This window comes from Hirundo rustica, chromosome 20, assembly GCF_015227805.2.
Source record: "Hirundo rustica isolate bHirRus1 chromosome 20, bHirRus1.pri.v3, whole genome shotgun sequence".
Lineage (NCBI taxonomy): Eukaryota > Metazoa > Chordata > Aves > Passeriformes > Hirundinidae > Hirundo > Hirundo rustica.
The window spans coordinates 7,712,838-7,733,868 of NC_053469.1; the positions used below are offsets into that span (position 1 = coordinate 7,712,838).

At 52.4% G+C, this 21,031-nt stretch overlaps 1 protein-coding gene across 1 annotated transcript in view; it reads left to right on the plus strand.

The window, feature by feature from the left end:
• Positions 1-21,031, plus strand: part of ASTN2 (astrotactin 2) — a 291,732-nt gene that overhangs the window by 262,109 nt on the left and 8,592 nt on the right. The window contains exon 18 of the mRNA XM_058423166.1: positions 440-581. Coding sequence (XP_058279149.1) covers positions 440-581 — 142 coding nt within the window. The remainder of the gene's footprint in view (positions 1-439; positions 582-21,031) is intronic.

Genomic DNA, 21,031 nt, shown 5'->3' on the forward strand with positions numbered 1-21,031 from the left:
TTTTGCTGTGGCAGGTAATTTTTGGAAAAGGCCATGGCCCTGTTTAAGAGCTGGACATGCAGCAAGGGCAGGAGATCCCTGCTTAGCCAGGCTTCCAGATGTTCTGCAGCCCACCTCTGGATGGTGTTTCTGCCTGCAGTGCCTGCAGTGAGGCCACACATCCGCACCGTGCTGTGACAGCAGCTGGCCAAGCAGTGGCTTAGCCCTGGCCCCCATTCCTGCAAAGGGTCCCTGCTACAGCTGATGGCCCAGATGTGTTTCCTGCTGGCTTTGTCCATGGCTGACATTCTCCATACAGACTTGGAACATTCCACAGCCAGCTCGAGTCTGTTGGTTGCATGCCTTGTATAGAGGAGCTCCTACAGCGATTTTTAAGTGGTCAGCAGTAATTCTATGCCTGCATTGATGTTCTGGTCTCTCTGCTCTCTTTGCTCTGCAGGAGAATCCTTGAGCTTTGTGGATGATTTGCTCTCTGGCCTCACAACCTCCTGTGTGGCAGCGGGTCGGAGCCACGGCGATGTCCCTGAAACCAGCCTCTATTCAGTCATTTTCAAGTGCCTGGAACCAGATGGTCTGTACAAGTAAGGAGAGACGTGTGGGGAGCTGCTGGGGGCATGGAGGGACCTCCAGTGCTGTTATTGAATTGTTATTGACCTTTTTGGTCAGCACTGTGTTACACCAGGCATGGGGCAAAGGGGAAGACTCTTCTTGTTGTTTTGGGTGTTACACGCAGCTGGTGAAATGGAAAACCAGTGTCTGCAAGTATAGATCTGGAGGCACTGGGAGTCAGTGGGACACTCCAGGATAACACCTGCTTTCGGAATTCTGGGTTTTCAGGTCCGTGTCTGGTGGACAGGGTTGTCTCTCATGGATGAACTAAGCTGATGTGGTCAGATTGGAGCAAGTTGCCAAGTGCCTGGTGGGATGAAATAGATGTCCAAAGTGAGGCAGGTGTTTAAAAGTTGCTGTTTCTCTTAGTAAGACATACTTCAGATCAGGGAGACACCAAATCCTTCTGCCCACCACCCACATATTTTGGACACTTCACTCCTCTGAGATAGTTTGGGGGTTGAATTTTCTGTTTGAATCTTGTGGATAAATCAGTTTCCACAGCAAAGGGATAATGTCAAGGTCTGAATTTTAACTTCCCCTTTAGTAGCTTGGACAGGGTCTGGGCTTTCCAACCTGGCTCATTAGCACGGGCATCCTCTGTCTTGAAAGGAATATCAGGAGTCAGATCAGTAAGAGAGGAAAAATAGAGCAAAGAGGCAAGGAGACAGAGAAGAGACAGAGTAAGCAAGAGAGAAACACCCAGGGCTTAATGTCAGAGTGACTGCAATAATTAAAACACATTTTGTAGTGAGTAATGAAACTTTTTATGGGACCACAAAAGCATTTAAAGTGAGAGCTGGCAAATAGTCTGTCAGCGAGAACTTTTTAAGACCTTGATTAATACTTTCCCTCCACCACCCCCCAGTTAAGTATGTTGACAGCCTCCAAAGCCTTTATTGCACATCCCTGGAGCAGGGCTGTCTCCGGGAGCGGGCTCCAAGTGATACCTCTTGCCATTTAATAATATCAGACATTTTCTTGTTAAATATCTATAATGCATAAATATAATTATTTATGTCTCTGGGAGCTGGGCTGCTCTGAAAAGGTGCCAGGGAGAGGCTGGAGCAACCGCAGAGCTTGCTAATAACCCAACACCCATAAAACCGGCCCGTTGTGAGCTCTCAGCTCCCAGCTGCCAGGGGCACTGGGAGAGGGAAGAGCCACTGGTTTTGATGGAGGCTGCTGCCGTGGTGAGCACATGGAGCTGGGAGCCAGCAGGTCTGGCTCTTGAGCAGCCTGGGCTGCCAAGTCATCCTCCCCTTCTGCCAGGCAGGGGGAATTGTACTCACCCATCGCTTTAGGGGCTCTGTGATCTAATTCCTGGTGTCTGCAAAGGGCTGGGAGAGCCCTGGGTGGAAGGCAGAGGGCTTTGTCCAGGGTTTTATCATCCCTGTGGTCAAAGCCAGGCTTCTGCTTCCCAGCCCCAAGGCACAATGCCACGGAGGTGGTGGGCAGAGCTGGCAACACCCTGTGTCCTGGGGGTGGCTCTGCTCTGTGGGTGCCCCTGGACAAGGGACAGCAGCTTTTGTGGGAGCCACAGCTGCAGGCAGCCAGCAGACAGCAGTTCCCCCAGCACCAGGGAGCTTGTCCTGGAGCTTGTCCTGTGTCGGGACAGGCCCCAGGGTGACGCACAGCTCTGGCTCTGTCCCACAGCTAATGCTCAGCAGGGCTTGGCCCTGCGCTCCCGGGGCGGTGCACACAGCTCACATGGACAGGCACACGTTCATCTGGGCACCTCTGGGGCACAGACCCACATTCCTGGGCATCCAAAACAGTTACACGTGGGCACACCACAGCACCCCCTCCTCGCTGGCTGCTGCTGCCTGCCCCAGCCCGTGGCAGGGACTGATATCCCCCTGCTCCGCCTTGGAACGAGCTGCCCTGGGTCCTGCCTGCCCAACACACACCCTCTTGCTCCAACCTGGGCCCTGCCCAGCGCGTTTACTGAGCATTCTCAGATACACAGGCACCCCCATTAAATATTCCTCTGCTCAGATGTCCACACGGTTGCAACACAGCGTGAAGAAAGCCAGAGCAGTGAAATGTGAGGCTAACGCTGCTCTGCGCCTGCACAGACAGAGCAACAACACAAACACAGGCACGGGGTCATTTCTTAAATTGAATTTCTTCTGCTTGTTTCATTTGTTACTGTGGAAAAATTGCTATCTGTAATAGCTCTGGGCTGGGTATAATCCTGATTATAGCCGCTCGCAGGGCCCTGTGCTGTTCTTTAGGGTGGGAGGTGAGCACACGGTCTGCAGCATCAGAGCTCTTCAAAAACAAATTATCTGCTTCTGCAGTAGTCCGAGCGTATCACATAACCCTAGCAAGGGGACTGGGAGATCATGGAAGTCTCTTCTTCAACACATCTATAAATGTGTTGAACATCCCGTCCCTTTTCTTCTGTAGTACCTACAGTAATTGCACTCTGCTGTGGACCATTCATTTGGAGTACGACCAGCCTGAGATCAAAGCTGGCCTGGAGTATGAAAACAAACCCAAAAAATGTTCTACAAGCAAACAAATAAACAAAGTCTGATTGATTCCTTTGCTTTTGAGACTTCTGTAATTCCAAAACATAAATGAACAAAAGGAGAACTAATTCCTTTGTCCTTTGCAGTTTCAGTCTGATGAAAATATGTTGCCTGTCAGCCCTTTTTTTCTCCTTGCCTTTAAAACATTGGAGCTAAGATGCCAGTCCCTGCCTAGAGGGTTTTCCAGGGAAAGTAGATCATGTCAACAAAGACACGTGCTCCAAGGGCTCTTGTACACGTGTGGACACCCCTGCCAGTCTGCCACACACAGATACCCATCCATGGAGATCCATGCTGCACTCATGGGAATGTACTCCCATGGACCCACACAGGGATGCTGAGGATGGTCCTTGAAGACTGTTGAGTTTTGTTGCAGTTCTTAAAAAGCAAAAATCTAAAATTCTTGTGAAATGGGGAAGAGATTGCTCTCCCCCGAGGTCGGCTAGATCAGAGCTGTCTGTCAAGCTTCCTCCCAGGTGGATCTGGAAGAGGATGAGGTGAGGAGGGCAGAGGGAGAGATGTTGATGTGTCTTTGAAGTGCTCACCTTGCATGGACCAGCCAGCCTGGACAGCAGCCAGTGCCACTCAGACGGATGTCTTGGGAGCCTTGGGAGCACCAGACTTTGACAGGCGGCTTGTGATGAACCAAAAAACAAAACAATGGTGAGGAGAAAGGGCTCTGGCTTGTCTCAGAGATCAAACTCGGCTTGGAGGACTGAGCACCCCACAGCCCCATCCAATCCCTTCACTGAGGAGGCAGGAGCTTCCCCAGGTACTCCGCAGCCTCCCTGGGCCTTCAGCCCAGCTCATCCATCTCAGCTCTCACCCCAATTCCTGGGGATGCCTCATGGCTGAGCTGTGCCTGCTTGGCTACCAGGGGCAGCTTTGCCAGCCCAGCACGTTCCCTTCAGATACTTGGGGAGACACCGAGTATCCCTCAGCCAAAAAGGGAAATTCTGGAAAGGGAAATGAAAACCCCCTCCAGCTCCTCAATGGAGCTGCAGTGCAAAGCACACCAACTTCTTCCCTGAGCCACAGATACTATAATTATAGATTAGATTAAATCCCAATGTTTCACTTTATTTACATTCCTGACCTAGCCTATTCATTTCCAGTGTTTGTGCCAAGAATCAGCACAAAATTTACTGGAAATAATATGGAAGTCATCAGGATTCCTTCCAGAGCCTTTCCTTGGAGTGTGTTCATATGCTGTGAAGAAGCCTTGACTTTACATTCCCTTTGCTGGCTCAGATGGGGTTTCCCCAGGGTGATCATTTACCAGCCCAAAGGCTCTGGGAGAGCATGTTTCAGGGGTGTTGGAAAGGTGGAAACGTCTTCCTAGGGGCTGGAGATTCTGGACTGCTGTTGAAGGGGAGGGGATTCAGTCGGAGCTCAGAACGACAACGCGAGGCTCCCATCTGCAGCCAGGACCCACCATGTCCTGCCCAGGCAGTGTCACCCTCTGTAGGGCCTGCAGGCCACCGACAGCGTGGCCAGGCTCAGCTTGGGATGACATGGAACATCCCTTTTTTGGTGATCTTAATGAAAAAGGCAGAGGTGTGGAGCAGGGAGAACCCATCAGAGCACGGAGAGGCAGCGGCTGCGATCCCACAGGCTGAACGTGCTGAAGGAGCTGGCCCAGAGCAAGGCTGATTAATGCAGAGTGACCTCTGCCGTGTGCGTAGCTGGGATAAAAAGTGGAACGGAAACCCCTTGGTGCTCAAGAGTGTGTTAATGCTGGCAGCAGGCCCCTGCTCCTTATATGATGCTAATTGTTGTTGTTGGTCTTTCATCAGGAAGACACGTGAATGAGCGCTGCAGCAATTGGAGACAGATCCCAAATAGCTCTGTGGCATGGGTTAAAACACATCTGTTACAGCCCTTGGCTGGGTCCCCTGTGTGCACAGGAGCTGTGCTGCTTCATTGAATCCACCTCTCCCATTCCACGTGCTCTGCAGCTTCCCCAAGCCGAGCTGTGCATGGCTGTAGTTTCTCCTCAGGCATTCCTGGCTTGCGGAAGCTCAAACAAGGCAAGGCAGGAGCTGAACAAGTGTTTGCTGAGTCCTAGACCTGTACTCCGAATGCAGGCTCGTTCTTTCTCAGCACTTTGAGGCTGTGGCTGTGCCAGGCTGCCCAATGCTGGCTCAGGTGTGTGGTTGTTTTTGCTGAAGTGAGTCCAGCACGGCAGCCTCTGGGCTCACCTGGGCTGTGTGTGGGTCACGGGCTTGCAGAGGGATTGGCCCCGTGAAAGATGGTCTGTGCAGGGAGGTCAGGGGCTCAGCAGAAGGGTATAATCTCTCTGCACTGATTTTCGTGAATTCCCGTTTATGGAGGTGGGTTGGGCTCCTGCTGAGGGTCCAGCATCAGGAGGATGCACATCTCAAAACCACAGAGAAGACATTCATGGTTTTTTCATGGCCAGTCAAATCTGGGGCTCTTCCCAACTTCACCATTTATTCTGCTGAGTGATTTGAGGAGATAATTTTGTCTCACTTCCATCATCACCTGTTTACCTGTCCCCTTTAAAAGCTCAGGTTTTAATCTCTCTCATGCTTTGTGTCCAGCCTGGCCTGGGTGGCTCAGACCAAGGCCCCCAGGTGCTGCTGTGGTGTTGCTACACTGACTATTTTCCATCTAAAGGTTGTGTTTGTACCTGAATCTTCCTTCTGATCTGTCTCTGCCACCAGTACTCAACCACCTGGGACAGATCTGGGGTCAGGAGATGCCTTTCTCTGACCTCAGTAGAAGCTTCTTTATCTGCCAAGTTTATGGATGTCTCACACCTTTTTGCTGAAAGACCAGGGTTTTCTTCCCAAATCCTCTGCTTCTGCTCATACCTCATGCCACAGAGAGCAACAGAAGAGCTTCTGCTGCCTCCCATGGTCATCTCCTCTCAGCCCCTTCCTCAGGACAATCAGATCGAAACAACATTATTGGTTTTGTCCCTAAAAACTGCCATCATCTAAATCCCAAACCTTCCTGGGTTCATGCCCACTCAAATTGTCCCTCGGGAGGTGGCTGGAGGAAGGCTGGCAGTGGTGTAGTGAGGAAAAGGAAGGAGGAGGGGGAAGAGTGGTTATTTTGTGGGGTATTGCAGCTGGGGGAGTGTGCCAATGTAGGATTGATTCTTCCTGGGAGTGGCAGTGGGGTGGAGAGGAAGATTTTGGCCTCTTTGCCTGTTGGTAGACAAATGGATCTTTACAATTCCACCTTTTTCCCATCAGCAATCCCATATCACCAACCCCTTTTAGTCACAGTCTTGGAGAGTATTCTTACTCCTGACTGTGTAGAAACCTAATGCCGCTACACGTCCAAGTCTTATCTCATGGACTAATGGGAGAGGGAGTGCAAGGGCTGTGATATAAATATCAACACGGGCGTTGCTGGCTTTGATTTGCTCGAAGCCAGCCAAACCTGCATCGTGCTACTGCCTTGGAGCCATTTGTTTTGTTCATCAGGTCTCCATGGTGCAGAGCACCCTCATCCTGAAGGCTGGAATGCTGAGGGCTGTGTTGGTTTGAGTCTCACAGCACAGTTTGAACACACTCCCGGTCCAGGACACCAGGAACACAGGACACACCCTGCTTTTTTTATCTTGTAGAGAAGAAGGGAGTGATGAGAAGGGCAAATGTTCTTGCTGGCCGTGTCCTAGCAAGGGAAACGGGAAGGGAGAGGTGTGACATGCCTGTAGCTCCTCGGTGATCTAGAGCTGAGCAGCTCATTGCTCCTGGTCACCTCACACACACACTTTCTTCCCTCATCGGGAATGAGATAAATTTGATTATACAGCAATATGGTTTCTGTTATGAGAAGGGGAAAAAAAATACCCTGGCTTTCGCTAAAAACCCTCAGAGCCAAAGCTTATGTCATGATGTAAAAGTTTCAAAAAAAAAAAAAAAAAAAAAAAAGAAGTAGGGTCTGTGGGATGCTGGTTGTTCAGGGGGTGCTGGATGGAGGGGTTGGCGGGGTCCTGTTTTCACTGGATGGAGTTGGGTGTGGAGACATGGCCCTGGCAGGATAGGAGCTCAGAGCTGGGTCACAGGGACATGCTTGTCCAAACACCTGGGCAGTGATCTGGGCTTGGAAGCATCTTACCACAGCTCTGGGCTGTCATACCCCTGGATCAGGGTCTGCTGTTTGTCTTCCATCTTTTCTCCTCTTGATTTCTGCCAGGGAAACCTTAGGACAGCCCACAGCAGCAGCAACCTGAGCTAGGTCTGGAGCATGCCAGTTTTCTCCTTCCCTCCAAGCAGAGCATCTCCCACTGCCCAGCAGCTGCAGGAGTGGCCTTCCCTCCTAATCTCATTGCACAACCCCAAGGAGAAGGCCCTGCACAGGGCTGGGACACTTTCATGTTTTCCTTCCCTCTGGTTTGCATCATTGCAACATCCCAGCCTTTCTGGGCAGGGTCTGTGGGGAAGTGTCCTGCTCACAGGAGGCTTTGCACACCCCAATTTCTCACATGGGGCAGGGGATGCTGGGGAGGGGTGGTTTGTCTCCAGGAGACCTACCCCAGGCTGCTGGGGGAGCTGCTCAGACAAAGCAACTGAAACCAAAATACCTTTTCAGTGTTTTGACTTGTCACTGCTGGTGTAAGGGGAGGGATTTTGAGCCATTTCAACTGCCACAAGTTTTACCCTTGGCTCTACATTGCAGGGGATTCATTGCCCCTTGTGCCCTCCCCTCTGGGACTGGGGTCGCTGTTAGATTGGAGGATGTTTTGTGGTGTTGCATCCCCGTGGGTGTTGCCCTCCTGAGGGTACCCAGGAGGATGGATGGGGGCCAGGGTACATTTCTGTCCATGCTCTTCATAGCTTTGGACCTGGGGCTGGGGCACCTCACTTTGCTGAGGGTCTGTCCCATCTGTCCCCACAGCCAACAGCCCCATAAACACAGCAATCATCCCATAGCCCTCACTCCACAGCCCACAGGTAAAATCATGGGAGAGCCTGCTGTAAGTGTCCTCTGCATGTGCAGGTGATTTTGGAGGTGTTTGGTGGAGCAGCGTTGGATGGTGTGGCTGCTTGGACCCACACTGGCAGGTGAAGCAAAGTGACAAACTCTGGGCTTTCCACCTTGAGAGCACACAGAGAGCAGAATGTCCCAAACACTGCTGAAGCCCAGCCAAGTGCTGCACCTGGAGTTCCCCTTGGCAGTGCCCCTTGTGCCTCCCTCCCCAGGCAGCACCTTGCAGTGACCCCTGTGGCTTTTCCATTACCTGTCCAAACCCTCCTGACCACTGCTCCAGCAGAGCCACCCCCGTGAAGAAGAGCTCCAGAAGAGCCACCCCACAGCATGAAGCCCACCCCACAGCATGAAGCCCATGGAATGAAGCCCACCCCACAGCATGAAGCCCACCTGCATCACCCCACACACGGCTCCCCAGCTCTTCCAGGCCACCTCCAGCCCTCGGCTCTCTCCCTGCCTCGTACCTGCTGCCCTGCCACAAGCTAAATTGTTTTCCAAGTGGAAACGTGAGTTGAAGGATTAGCTCCACAAGGGCCTTTCCGTGCAATGCACCGGGATTAAATATTTATGTTGGCAAAAAGCATGTAATGGGCAGCTCCAGATGAGAGATAATGAAATTGAGGTGTGTGGAGAAAGCAGGGGGAGGCAAGGGGCTTGCAGGAGCAGACGGGAGAGGGACCCAAGTGGGTTGTAGTATGCGTGCCTGGACGATTACTTTTGGTTTTATTAATACCCCACCTGTTTGTGGGGGGACCCCAGCTCCATCGCTGGGAGCTCTGCAGTGCATGAGGGAGTGCAGAAATCAGCCATCCCCGTTCCTTGTGTGAAATCAGCCATCCCCGCTCCTTGTGTGAAATCAGCCATCCCGGTTCCTTGTGTGAAATCAGCCATCCCCGCTCCTTGTGTGAAATCAGCCATCCCCGCTCCTTGTGTGAAATCAGCCATCCCCGTTCCTTGTGTGCGCACCAGGCAGGAGGAATTGTCACCCAGGTGGCTTTAACTTAGAGCCACCTGAAACAGCGGGGGGCAGGCACTGTCCTGGAGGAGGTGGCTGGGTGGGGAGTAGGGATGAGACCATCTCTGTGTCATCTGCAAACGATGCACAATCCTAAATCATTAATAGCAGTGATATAGGATGCCTGCCTCTTCCAGACCACTGCAGTCAAGGTTATTTACTGGTGACTGTACTGTATCAATGTGGTTTGGATTATAGGGAGGGTTCCTGATCAGGTCAGGAGAAGGCTCATGCAGCATGAGCAGCTCCGTGGTGGATGTTAGGGAGGAGCCCTGCCAGGATGGGCAGCAGGGGAGCACAGAGTGGCAAGGGAGAGGTGATGCAGGAGGCAAGACCTTCCTCTGCTGCTGGAGGAAAACAAGGAGTGCATGCAATGGCAAAAGCCGCTGCTCTTTCTCAACTCGTTATTTTTACGAGACAACAACATCTCCCTCTTCCCACCCAACAACAAATGGCGCAGAAGGTGGCACAGGGGGGGCGGGAGTCCCGCACGGGGCCGTGGGACCCCGGCCAGTCTCGGGGCCTCCAGGGAGGCATGAAACGAGGCATGAATGGAGTGTTAGGAGAGAATGGAAATCCACTGGCTCCCAGGCCGGCTCTCCTGCGGGGGGTCCCTTGCTCACGATGACAGCGCTGCCTCTCATAAACACGCATTTCCTCATCCCCATTTGTTTCTCTCTCTTGTGCAATCTCTTGTACCAGACGGGAATGGGAGTGAGTCCCGCTGGTACGTGAATGTGTTACAAAAAACCTTCCCACCCTGCCACCAACGAAGTACTGAGAAAGTACAACAGGGTTTAAAAACAAAAAAAAAAGGAAAAAAAAGAAAGGAAAAAAAAAAGAAAAAAAAAAAGAAAAAAAAAAGGGAAAAAAAAAAAAAAAAAAAGATGGGGCAGCTGGATGGATTTGCTACTGGCCATGAATTATTGTTCTGAGTGTAAACTCAAGGGCATGGCTGTGTTGGTAGTTTGCAGCATCAACCAGCACTCAGAAGCCCCACTGCACTTGGTGCTCTGCATCCCTCTGGGAAATGGATGCTCCTTCCCCAAATAATTTTTCCTGGGTGGAAAACTTGTGACAAATATAGAGGCGAAGTAACTTGACTGAGATCACATTGTGCTGAAACCAACAGACGTCCCAGCTCCAGCCTGCCCAAGGCCATTCCTTGTGCTGAGTTGTTTCACTTGGGGAGCGTGAGCAGCACTGTTGCTGCCAGCCCCTGGGCATGGCTGGACTGCCCTTTCCAATCCACACTGCTGGGGCAGAGCACAGCTGGGGTCAGGTGTGACACTAAGGTGTGGGAACAAGGACAAGTCCCGCCATCAAGCATCTCCTGGACCGGTGGTGGAGGTTAGAAGGTTTCCTGGAACTGGGCAGCTGGAGCAGGGATGGAGATCAGCTGTAGCTGCAGAGGAAGAAAAGCTGCAGGGAGTTGCAATCCTTCCCTGCAGAGCAAAAAACAAGGGAAAAGACCTGCAGGGAGTAATGCCTCTGGAGCAGCATTTGCAGGAGAGCAGGGCTGGCTCCACACCTCTGGAAGCTCCCAAGTACAGCCTCTGCAATGACAAGGGGCTCTCCTGTGGCACAGGGCAGCGGGTCTCCAGTCCTGGCTTCTGGGGTAGCAGGGCTCTGGCTCTGGGCTTGTTGGCTGTACAGCCATCATTTCAATAAAGAAATGATTAAAAGAGGGTGGGGAAGGGGGAAAGAAAACCCCAAAACATCTGTTTTACTTCAAATCAGGGAAGATTCCTTTGCTTGCAAGGAATGTGTAAATCACGCCGGGCTGGGAGATGTGCATAACCCTGCCTGAAAGCTCCTCTGCACTTCAAAAGAATTCTAACATGCTTACTGGGATTTTGTTTTTATTATTTGTTTCGGGCCCCCTTGCCCCCCCATCCTGTCCTCCACCCTCCCTGTCTGCCTGCTGGAGCTGTGAGAACCTCCTGCCCCCTGCCAGTTCCTTGCCCTGTGCCCCTGGATTTGGGGGCCTTGGGGCACAGGCACAGTGGGCACTGCAGATCCGGCTGTCATCCTTCTGGCTGGCACACAGCCTCCCTGCCTGCCACCACCTCCGTGCCAACGTTGAGGCCATTGCAGGGCCCCTTTGGCTGTCCTTGAGCTCCCAGAGCCCAGCTGGAGTTTGTTTTATTGGGATGCTGCCTGGGATGCTCAGAGGGTCCCCCTCTCCCGTGTGCTTTATTGCTGGGCTTTGTTCTGCACTGCTGCCTGTGGAAGGTGAAGCCAGGGCTGGCCAGCGGTGCTGGGGACAAACCCAACGGAGACAGACCAAGAGCTCTGCCCTCAGGGGCGCACAGCTGGCTAAGGTGACTGTCCCTCGGGCCCAGGACAAGCTCTGCTCCCTGCGGTCAGTGCAGCCCTTGCCTTTCTTCTGAAGGCAGGGGGCCCTGCTGTGGTGGCTTTTATAAGAACAGTCAGCCATCGACTGGCTCGCTGTGGACCACCCACTGCTCCTCAGATGACACTGCCTTTTGAAGTCACTACCAGCCCGGGCTGGATTTCAACCAGCAGTCCAGATGGAAGCCAAGCCCCCAGGAGAATGAGAACAAGCCCTACCAAGGGGATCTCCAGGGGTAGCAAGCTGTGGAGTGTCTGGTTCTTGTTTAGAGGGACTGTGAGGTTGGGAGGGACAAAGATTTCCCAATTTGCCAGGGGTCACAACCTTCCTCTCGCCCGCGTCCCCAGGGCCGGCGATGGCCAAGCTCTGCAGAGTGTTGGTAGGATGAGCAGCGGGGATGGTTAGCTGTGAACATTCCCATTGTGGAGCTCCCTGTGGGGGTCCAGCGCTTTGCTTGTCTGTCCTTTCTCCTTGGCACATCTGGAGGAAGAGTATTCATTCTCTCTCCCTCTGAATATTTATTCCCTCTCTCCTGCTCATCCCCTGCAGCCACAGCCACCCCGAGCACTGCTGTCTCTTCATGGAGGAGGAGGGCAGCCCTCCCAGGAGTGGCCCAAGGACTAAAGGGATGTGTCACCCCTGGAAAACCCACCTGGCACACAGGACTAATGCTGTGAGAGGAGGCTGAAATCCACCCTCCCACAGATCAGTGCAAAGACAGGCAAAATCTCCCCTAAAAGCAAAACTTACCCTCAAAATCCCCACCTCAGCCAAGCTGGGCCTGGGGGCAGTGCAGTGTCTATGGGAACAGGGCTGGGGTGTCCCAAAGTGATGGGGACAGCAGCAGGTATTGCACAGAAGCAAGAGAGGATGCAGGGGCTGCCAGGGAATACCCTGCCCCGAGGAGCTGGAGGCATTGATGTGCTCTGCAGTGCCCTTGAGAAGGCTGTGGCAGGGTTTAGGGACATGTGGGATGCAGAGCCTGAGGAAAGCCCTCCTTTGCTGCACCAAGGACAGCTGGATCCATCACCAGCTCTCACTGGCGTTCTGCAGCTCGAGTGGGACCAGCCCCTCAGCTGGCAGCCTTGGGGACAGCCCGAGCTGTGGCACAGTAGGAATTGTTCCAGCAGCACAGGGAGTCAGAGGCAACTCATCTGACCTCTGTCCAAGGGCTTTGTTGGGCATCCCAGCAGAACAGGGACTCTGGCACTTCACAGACTGTAATGAGCTGCTGTTGCTTCACTGGAGACAAAAGCACCAGCCTGCAGTGGCTTATTATCACCTCCTTCTGGTTCTTCACTCCACCAAAGGATGTCACAATTCACATTCTGGATAACATGGAACCTTCTGTGGCCTTTCCAGGCAGTGGGGGGAACACCTTGCCTCGAGCCCTGGGACAGACAGGGAAGATTGTGGATAGCTGGGCCAGTTCTTACTGCTTTGCCTTTAGAAACACATCTGCAAATCTTCATCCTCACAGCCAGCAGGATGAAAGCAAGGACATGATGGCTGCCAAGAAATACAGACCTCAAACACCCGCTATCCATCCTCTCCAAAGCTGGTAATTCCATGGTGATCCTGCTTTTTCTGCCATCGTTCTGCCTTCACAGCTGGGAACCATCGCTATGGGACACTGCAGAGTTCTGCTGGGGCATCTACAAGCTGATTAAATCCTCCTCGCCCCTTGGAGAGTGCCTAGGAGCTAAAGCCCCAGTGTTAGACCATCAGCTGTGTCGATGTTACCTCGTGTCAGGGTGGCTGGTTTGGGTGTGCTGTCCTGCTGCCACGCCAAGGAGCTGCTCCCTCATCCACATCCCATCTCCATCAGAATCTCCAAGCTTCTCTCCAGAGAAGACTGCTCTGCTCTTCCTTCTGCAGCGGGATAAAGCTGATCCTGAAAGGAGAGGGAGGGTCGAGGGAGACATCATCTGCTTCTTGCAACAGCTGGCAAGGATCTGGAGGGACAAAGGAGGGAATCATAACACAGAGAAAAATGCAAGGAGGGACAGTGGATGGTGATGAAGACACTCTGGGGGTGCCAGGAGGGTGGCAGCGACCTTCCTGCACCTTCTGGATGGAGCCATGGCCTGTCTGGCACTTTCCCCTCATTTCCAGTGAAACACATTTTCACCTAAGGCAGTCTTGGCCCTGCTGCTCACAAGGTGTCCGGCTGGCAGAGGGCTCCGGTGGAATCTTGGCCGTCCAACACAGGTATCATTCAGGAGCAGGGTTCTTGGGAACAGAAGGTGGCCTGTGTATCAAGGCCTTCTTTCACAGCCATGGCAGTAATGGGAATCACTGCTCTGGTGGGTTATTGACAGGGTTTTGAGGGAAATCTTGTGAAATTGAGATGCCAGGGTTGAGGCTGGGAAGGTGAATGTCCTGGTGGGCATTTCTTTGTCAGGGAGACAATAGATCCAGGCAGTAGCAAGGAGTGGTCGGGATTTTTAATTAACTTCTTTCTTTCTTTCCCCTTCACCCTTTGTTTGGATCTTGTTTAACAGGGATCTGAAACAAAAGGAGGTTGATGAAGTGCTCAAAGGAGGGAGAGCTGAGCCAGTCTGCATCATGGCTTGGCTCAGGTGCAGGGCAGATGTTGCTGAGGGGTTGAGGGGACCGGCACCCAAACCTTCCTACTCCAGGTTTTGGCTCTCTGTGGCCTCACAGCTCAGAGGACAAGCTCAGGAGACCTGGGGCAGCATGGTGTGGGATGCTGTGACACCAAAGTGACAGTGTCCCACACTGCACCCCTGTAATTCACCAGCAATCACTGCCCTCCTCCCTGTGAGAAGTACCATGCTCTCCTGTCACTGATTTTGAGCATGGCCATGGCATCTTCTGCAATTCAGGCAACCTTGCAGCGTGGATAACCCTGGGTGGCTTTCCCAGGGTCGACACAAAGCAAGGATTGACCCCAGGCTGTGCAAGCCTGTCCCCAGCCCCACAGCAGCTCTGCCTGCCCTCACTGTCTCAGAAATCAAAACTCCTCTGCCCTTTTCCCAGGGTCTCCCTGACCAAACTGCTTCTTATTGTGCAGAGCAACCTGTGCCTCCCTCCTGCCTCCTTCCTCCAGTATTTGATGGACACTGTTTTATCCACTTCCAAAAGGCATCAGACACCTGAGGCATGTCCTGGCAGGTATATCTGACAACTGTGCTCTGGTTTTGCTGGGAGGCATCTGTTGAAAGGTAATGATTAGTCTCACAGCGTTTGCTGTCCTGGGAAAAAAAAAGAAGTGTGAACTGTGAGAGCAGTTCACTGACAGCCCCGTGTATTGGTGTCATGTCAAGGCTTTGAGACTCCAGTGTGGCACCAGTTGCTGCTAACCTGTTCCTCCAGCACGCTGATGGGAGCAGGTCAGTTGCCACTGTTGGCTGAAGGCAGCTCAGTTATAAAAGGTGATTTTCTTGGTTGGTAGAACAGTGAGGAGAGCTTTCTAAAAGAGGCGATCTTTTTTTCCAAGATTGCACTGTCCGCTGTTTCCTTACCATGGAAAAGCAGAGCCAGAACCAAAGACAATGAACAACAGAAGACACTTGTGGCAGTGCCAGCCCCAGGGAGATGGCACAAGGGTGACCACTGCCCTGTAAAGCTCTGCCCAAATCCCAAGCCTCCAGCAGGGCCTTTGGCAGGGATGCAGTGTGGTCAGGCCCCTGCCAGGACACCAGCCCTGCCCTGGCACCATGGACATGGGCATGGAATGAGGGAGCCCAGAGCCAGGCCCCAACAAATAGACCAAGAAATCCTCTCCTTCCCCCAGCCACCCCCTGCTAATTGTCTGCTCAGCATTTGCTGCAGAGACAGGGGGAGTTGCTCTCATTTACCTCTCTTAATTTTTGCAAATCACAGAGTCGTCAATAAGCTCAGCTGCATTCCTGTGGCTTGTGTGGACCGGCTGCTTTTTATTTGATTTGATTTCTTTTTAAAATTCTAATGGTTTCTGGATTGGGAATGCTTGCACTAAACACACACACCCCTTCCCATGTCTGCCCAGGCAGCTGCTGGCAGGCAAGCCCCACTCCTGCTCCATGTTCCTCAATGGAAGTGGCCGGGAGGCTCTGCAGGGGACGTACAAGCCCATGGTGGGGAGGCAGGAGTGGGTGGGTGGCTCCTGGACCACGCACAGCCCATGGCATGTGGCTGAGGGTGAAACACCCGCTGATCTTCTCCGCCCCACAGAGCACCCCTGGGCTCCCACAGTGCTCAAGAAGAGTCTTTTAGGGAAACTGTGTGTAATTCGTGGATGGTTTGGGCTCCAGGAGATGCTGGGATGAAGGTATAGTGCTGCTCACCTGAGTGTTTCAGGACAAGGAAACACACTCCCTCCTCCTCAAGCCTCCAGGCCTCTCTCCAGCGAGCCCCTCACCTCGGTGTCCGGGAGCTGAGGACACCAGACCACGAGAATGGGAAAGAACATTTTGTCTGGGTCCTGTCCGTGAGCACGAGGACGTGCACAGCGCAGGGTCTGGCGGGTGTGTTCACACCCATGTGTGCTTGGGAGCACGGCTCTGGCAGCTCCGCTCCCCGCGTCCTGGCACAGCCCGAGCCCGGCCCCCATCCCTCGTGCCCAGTCTCCGTGCTGAGATCACTGGGCAGCAGGGAAGCGCGGAATGCCAAGAGCTGCTCCGCTGAGGGCTTTTAAAGGGAGGCCTCGGCATTGTTTTTCAGCTGGAACAGGAAGCGAGAAGGGCTGGCAAGGCAGGGTGTGATGTGTGCGTGTCAGCACGCTGGAGCAGCCGGGGCTGACGGCGTGGGGCTGGGTGCGTGCGAGCCCCGCCAGCCTGGGCTGTGCAGGAGGCACGGACAAGCTGTGACCGGCCGGGGAGCGATGGCAGGACGTGCACCAAACACCTCGGCCAAGTCAGGATTTGTGTTCTCGGGCTCGGCATGACGGGTGGCGGCAGCCACGCTGCCAGGGGAGGGAGAATCCATCGCGCTGCGTGCGGGACGCCAGCCAGGGTTGCCCTCGCCGAGCTGCTGGAGTTCACAGGAGAGTCTCGTGGCTGCGGGAGCACGGCTCCGAGCCCTTGGCAGATCAGCCAAGCTCAAGCCAAGCCCCACTGGCAGGAGCATCTTGTGGTTGCGCCACTTTGGAAAGCTCGAGGCCGTGTTTTTGCGTGACACTGGGCTCTGGAGCAGCATCTCTGCCCTGTCCTTCACTCGCACGGGCTCCTCTCAGGGCCTGGGTTGTCCACACAGCCATTGCTGCTGGATGCAGCCAGCTCCCAGTAGACACACTTAACTAATGTAGGGGTTTGGCATCTGCAGGAGTGCTAACTGAGCTCCTATCTGAGCCTTTTCTGCAGCCCAGGCAGCCCGTTGTGGTGCAGCATCTCACCGAGCAGCTGCACCAGCCCAAAGGCCTCAGGAAGAGCAGACAAGGCAGACCAGAAATGCCTGCGGTATCTCTGTAGGTTATAAAGAAATCAGCAGCCGAGCTAAGGAAGGTCAGACTCAAAAGTCCTTATCTCACTTCCCGCAAATAAGGATCATGAGTAAAGCACTCAAACGTCATGAGCATCATGAGAGGGAGTTAAAAAAACATGCTGTCTATAAGTAACATGTTTTGAGCTTTCATTCTCAGTCCTAAGAGTTTTGTGCCTTTATAGATTTGTATTTTGGTTTATTTTCTCTGCATTGAGGAAGGATAGAAACATTCTTTCCTGGGTTTTAAATCTCTTGAAATGCAATGGACAATCTCAGCAGTCATTGGGTTCCAGGAAGCGAAGCATTAACATCCCCCTCTTGCTCTCTCTTCCTCCCCCAAGAAGCATCTTGACCCTAGTGATAAAACCCAGCCTTCAGCCAACATTGGGTGGGGGATCTACAAGGGAGGTATTGACATTTCATGAGGCCAGATGTTGATTGGTTTCTATCTCCCCCTGAAAGTTCCTTCGGGTCCCAATAGGTTTGAATTTAGATGTAAACATTTAACCAGCATTACTTCATAGGACTTTGTATGCTGTGATTTGCTGCAGAGGTGGCAGCATTTCCAGGCACGGAGAGCTGATCCCTGCCCTGCATATGCGTTTGGACCTCTTTGAAACCTCTCCAGGTAAAATATATCCTAGTATTTCTAGAAATACAAGTGTTCGTGCTGGATTTTACTGAGTGCACTGGGGGAAAAAGAGGATCAGCTGTGAGACAGTAGCAGGGAGCCTGGAGCTCCTTTGGAAAGCACAGGAGAAGATGAGGAAATGTCATGAGGAAAGTTTATCACTAAACAAAACACCTCCAGGCTATAAAGGAGCTTCTGCCAGATCGTATCTACCATATGGCATTCCAGGTTGTCTGACGTGGGTTTGTGCAATGACTGTAGGTCTGAGGCCTTTTAGTTTCTGGCTTTGACTTCACCCCAGAGATCTCTGCCTTGGGCAAAGCACTCAGAACCGCTCTTTGGCCTCATTTATTTACGAGTTATCACGGTTTGCCTATTCAAGTGCAGCTCTATCCTCATCAGTGGGGATGATGCCTGGCTTGGTCCTTGGCCCACGGCGCTGTAATAGATTTAAGCAGGGCAGGAGGATCTCCATGGAGTGCTGCAAAATCCCACCTTGTCCTCGGCTTAGCTCCCTCCCTCAGAGTGAGGGAGGGAGCTAAGAATAATAAACCCTGGTTTATTGTGTAGATGCAGAATCACAGGATGGTTTGAGATAGCAGGGACCTTAAAGCTCATCCCATTCCAACCCTCTGCCATGGGCAGGGACACCTTCTACTATCTCAGGTTGCTCCAAGCCTTGTTCCACCTGGTCTTGAAGACTTCCAGGCGTGTGGAGTCCACATCTTTTGGTAACCTCACCACCCTTATTGTAATGAATTTCTATTGTAATGAATTTCTTCCTAATACCTTTTCCAAACTTACCCTTCTTCAGCTTAAAGCCACATCCCTATCCCTCCCATGCAGTCATGGTCTCTCCTGCCACTGGCCATGCTGTTGAAGTCCCATTGGGTCCTGGGCTGCTCCTTGCCTGCATCTGCTGAAGGTTTCCAGCAAGGTGTGAATGCTGGGCTTGCACAGAGACACACGTCTTTGCACTCCCTTCTCTTAATTGTCCGTTTCCGGGAATAAAAGAACAAAACTAAACCCCGGCACTCTGCACAATGCCATTAACTGGCCATAAAAGTGTTTTGCTGCAGAGGCTGGGTGGTCAAGTGGTGTGAGAACAAGATTGGAAACCATCATCTCCCGAGTTTCCAAACTGTTCATGTCACTGAGCTTCTCCGGGGCACGATGCTTCACCCCATATGTCTCTGTTTACTGTCGATAAAACAGAGCTATTAATACTGCTGTGCTTCAGGGTGATCTTTTGGACTGTAATTAATGTTATAACCTTCTGAGGTCACTGACTGGAAGGAGCTGGAGAGGTGCAGGGGCTGTGTGCTGCTGTGCTGCCAGCCTCCAGCACAGCTGGGGTGATTGGTGCTGAATCCAAACCATCTCATTCACAAGGAATGGAGATGAAAGAGTTTCCTTTAAGATTCTTGAAAGAGGACTGGCTCCAGGTGAAGTAAAGCAATCGGGTTTGTTCTCAAAAAAAAAAAAAAAAAATTGACAAGATCAAAATCACTTTGCTTCTGATGTTTTTCCATTTACATTGTTTTGTTTTGGTTTTTTTTTTTTCCCCCCTTACATTATCAAAAAAAAGGGGAAAAAAAAAAAAAAAAAAAAAAAAAAAAAAAAAAAAAAAAAAAAAAAAAAAAAAAAAGAGAGAAAAGACGAAAAGAGGGCTTGTTTTTTGACATTTATTTTTTAACCCAGGCCTGACCAGGAGAGATGCTCTTGCTCTTGGCAGCTGTGTGACTTTGTTCCTGTGTGAACTGGGCAGAGGGGAGAAGTGCAGTCGAAAAGCTCACACAGGTCTTCAGCATCACCCAAAGGGGTGGATGTGCTTCAACACCCAACAAATCCTCCTGACCCCACTGGCGATGGAATAGGTGAAATGGGTGCTAATTGCTGAATATTACAATTATGTTTTGCTAAAAGTCTTCTGTTTTCCTAGGAAAGTGCTCTGTCACAGATTACCTCGGAGCTAATGGAGCCAGCCTGAGCGGCTGCAGGCAGAGCAGAGGTTACACATTAGCTCTGCTCACCCTGTTCCCAAAGCAAACACAGCAGCACAGCCGCTGTGGCTCGGCAGGTGACCCCAGGATGGGCACGGGGAGCAGCTCCCCGCAGCTCCCTGAAGGCAAACCCTCTTACTGCTTGTGGTGCTCCTGCTGATGAGCCCTGCAGTGGGTGGGCAGCAGGACCGCCGGGGTTCTGCCCCGTTCTCACTGCAGGTCCTCTTCTCCTGGGGCTGGAGTCCCCCTGCCCAACACTGGGTGCTCTCTTGGCGTTGCTGAGACACAAACCTTCCCTGCTCCCAGCAGGAGACTCCTCACTCCCCTTGGACCTCCTGTCTGCTGAAGGGAGGGAAAGGACTGGTGGCACCTCCAGGGTGGGATGCAAAGCCCCGCAGGCAGACTCCTGGGTGGAATTCTGTGTTGCCCTATTGTGTCCCTCAGTGGGAACAGCCTGGGTGTGGTGCTCGTGAAATGGCACAGTGTGGATGTCCTTCTTGAGATGCTCCTGCTCTGAGCAGCGCTCCTGGTGAATTAAGGAAAATGATGTCATGCCAGAAGGATTCAATAGCATCTCCTTGGGTGAGCCAGGCGCGTGCGTCCCCTGCCTGCCCCAGCTCTGTGAAAATGGGAGTTGTCCCTGCACACGAGTGAGTTCCTTGGCAGTCTGCTGGCATCCTTTCAGACAGCAAGTATTGTTAGGGAGCTAATTGCTTAGAGGGAATCTGTCCTGTGCTGGGAATTGCTACCGTGCAAATGTCAGTTCTTATCAGCCACATGTGGGATGTGCAGGGCCTGCAGGGAGGAGAGAGGGGGCTGGCAGTGCTCGTGTGTGGGGTGAGGAAGAGGGAGGCATTGCTTCTGTCACCCCCAAGGATGCTAAGGACTTAGAACCATTCCTTAAATAAACATACCTCAGGGTCTCAATCCCATTTAAGCTCCAGCTGCTTTTTTGATAGTCCTTGCACCCGCTTTCAAGAGCTGGTCAGTTTTACCTTAGGCTAAGGAGGGGTGGCGTGTTACTTCTCAGGCTGGGTACCCCACCACCAGGCATCTCAGACCTCTGAGGGGTTCAAACCCACCCCTGCACTTTGTCAAAGCCAGCCTGCATTGCCATGCCCAGCTCGGAGTGAATAAATATGAACTGATGGCCTTTGGGAGAGCGGACAGAAGATTGTCACCCCTGCTGTGGAGAAGCATTCTCATCTTGGAGCTTTGATGCTCTGAGCAGGCCTCTGAGCTCAGCATCCCGGGACGTTCCGTGCAGCCACAGCCTGCTTATTCAATGCTCCATCGGGCACAAAAGCCATATTTTACTGTCAGATGCTCTCCATTAGCTCCGAGTGTGAAATTATCATTCCCACCCTTTTTCCAGCCCCACCCTTGTGAGGAAATGAGGGAGCAAACAACTCAAGGGCAGTTCACAGGATGAGTACGAGCTGTCACTTGTCAGCACGGAGCCCACTTATGGCAAGAGTTAGTGCC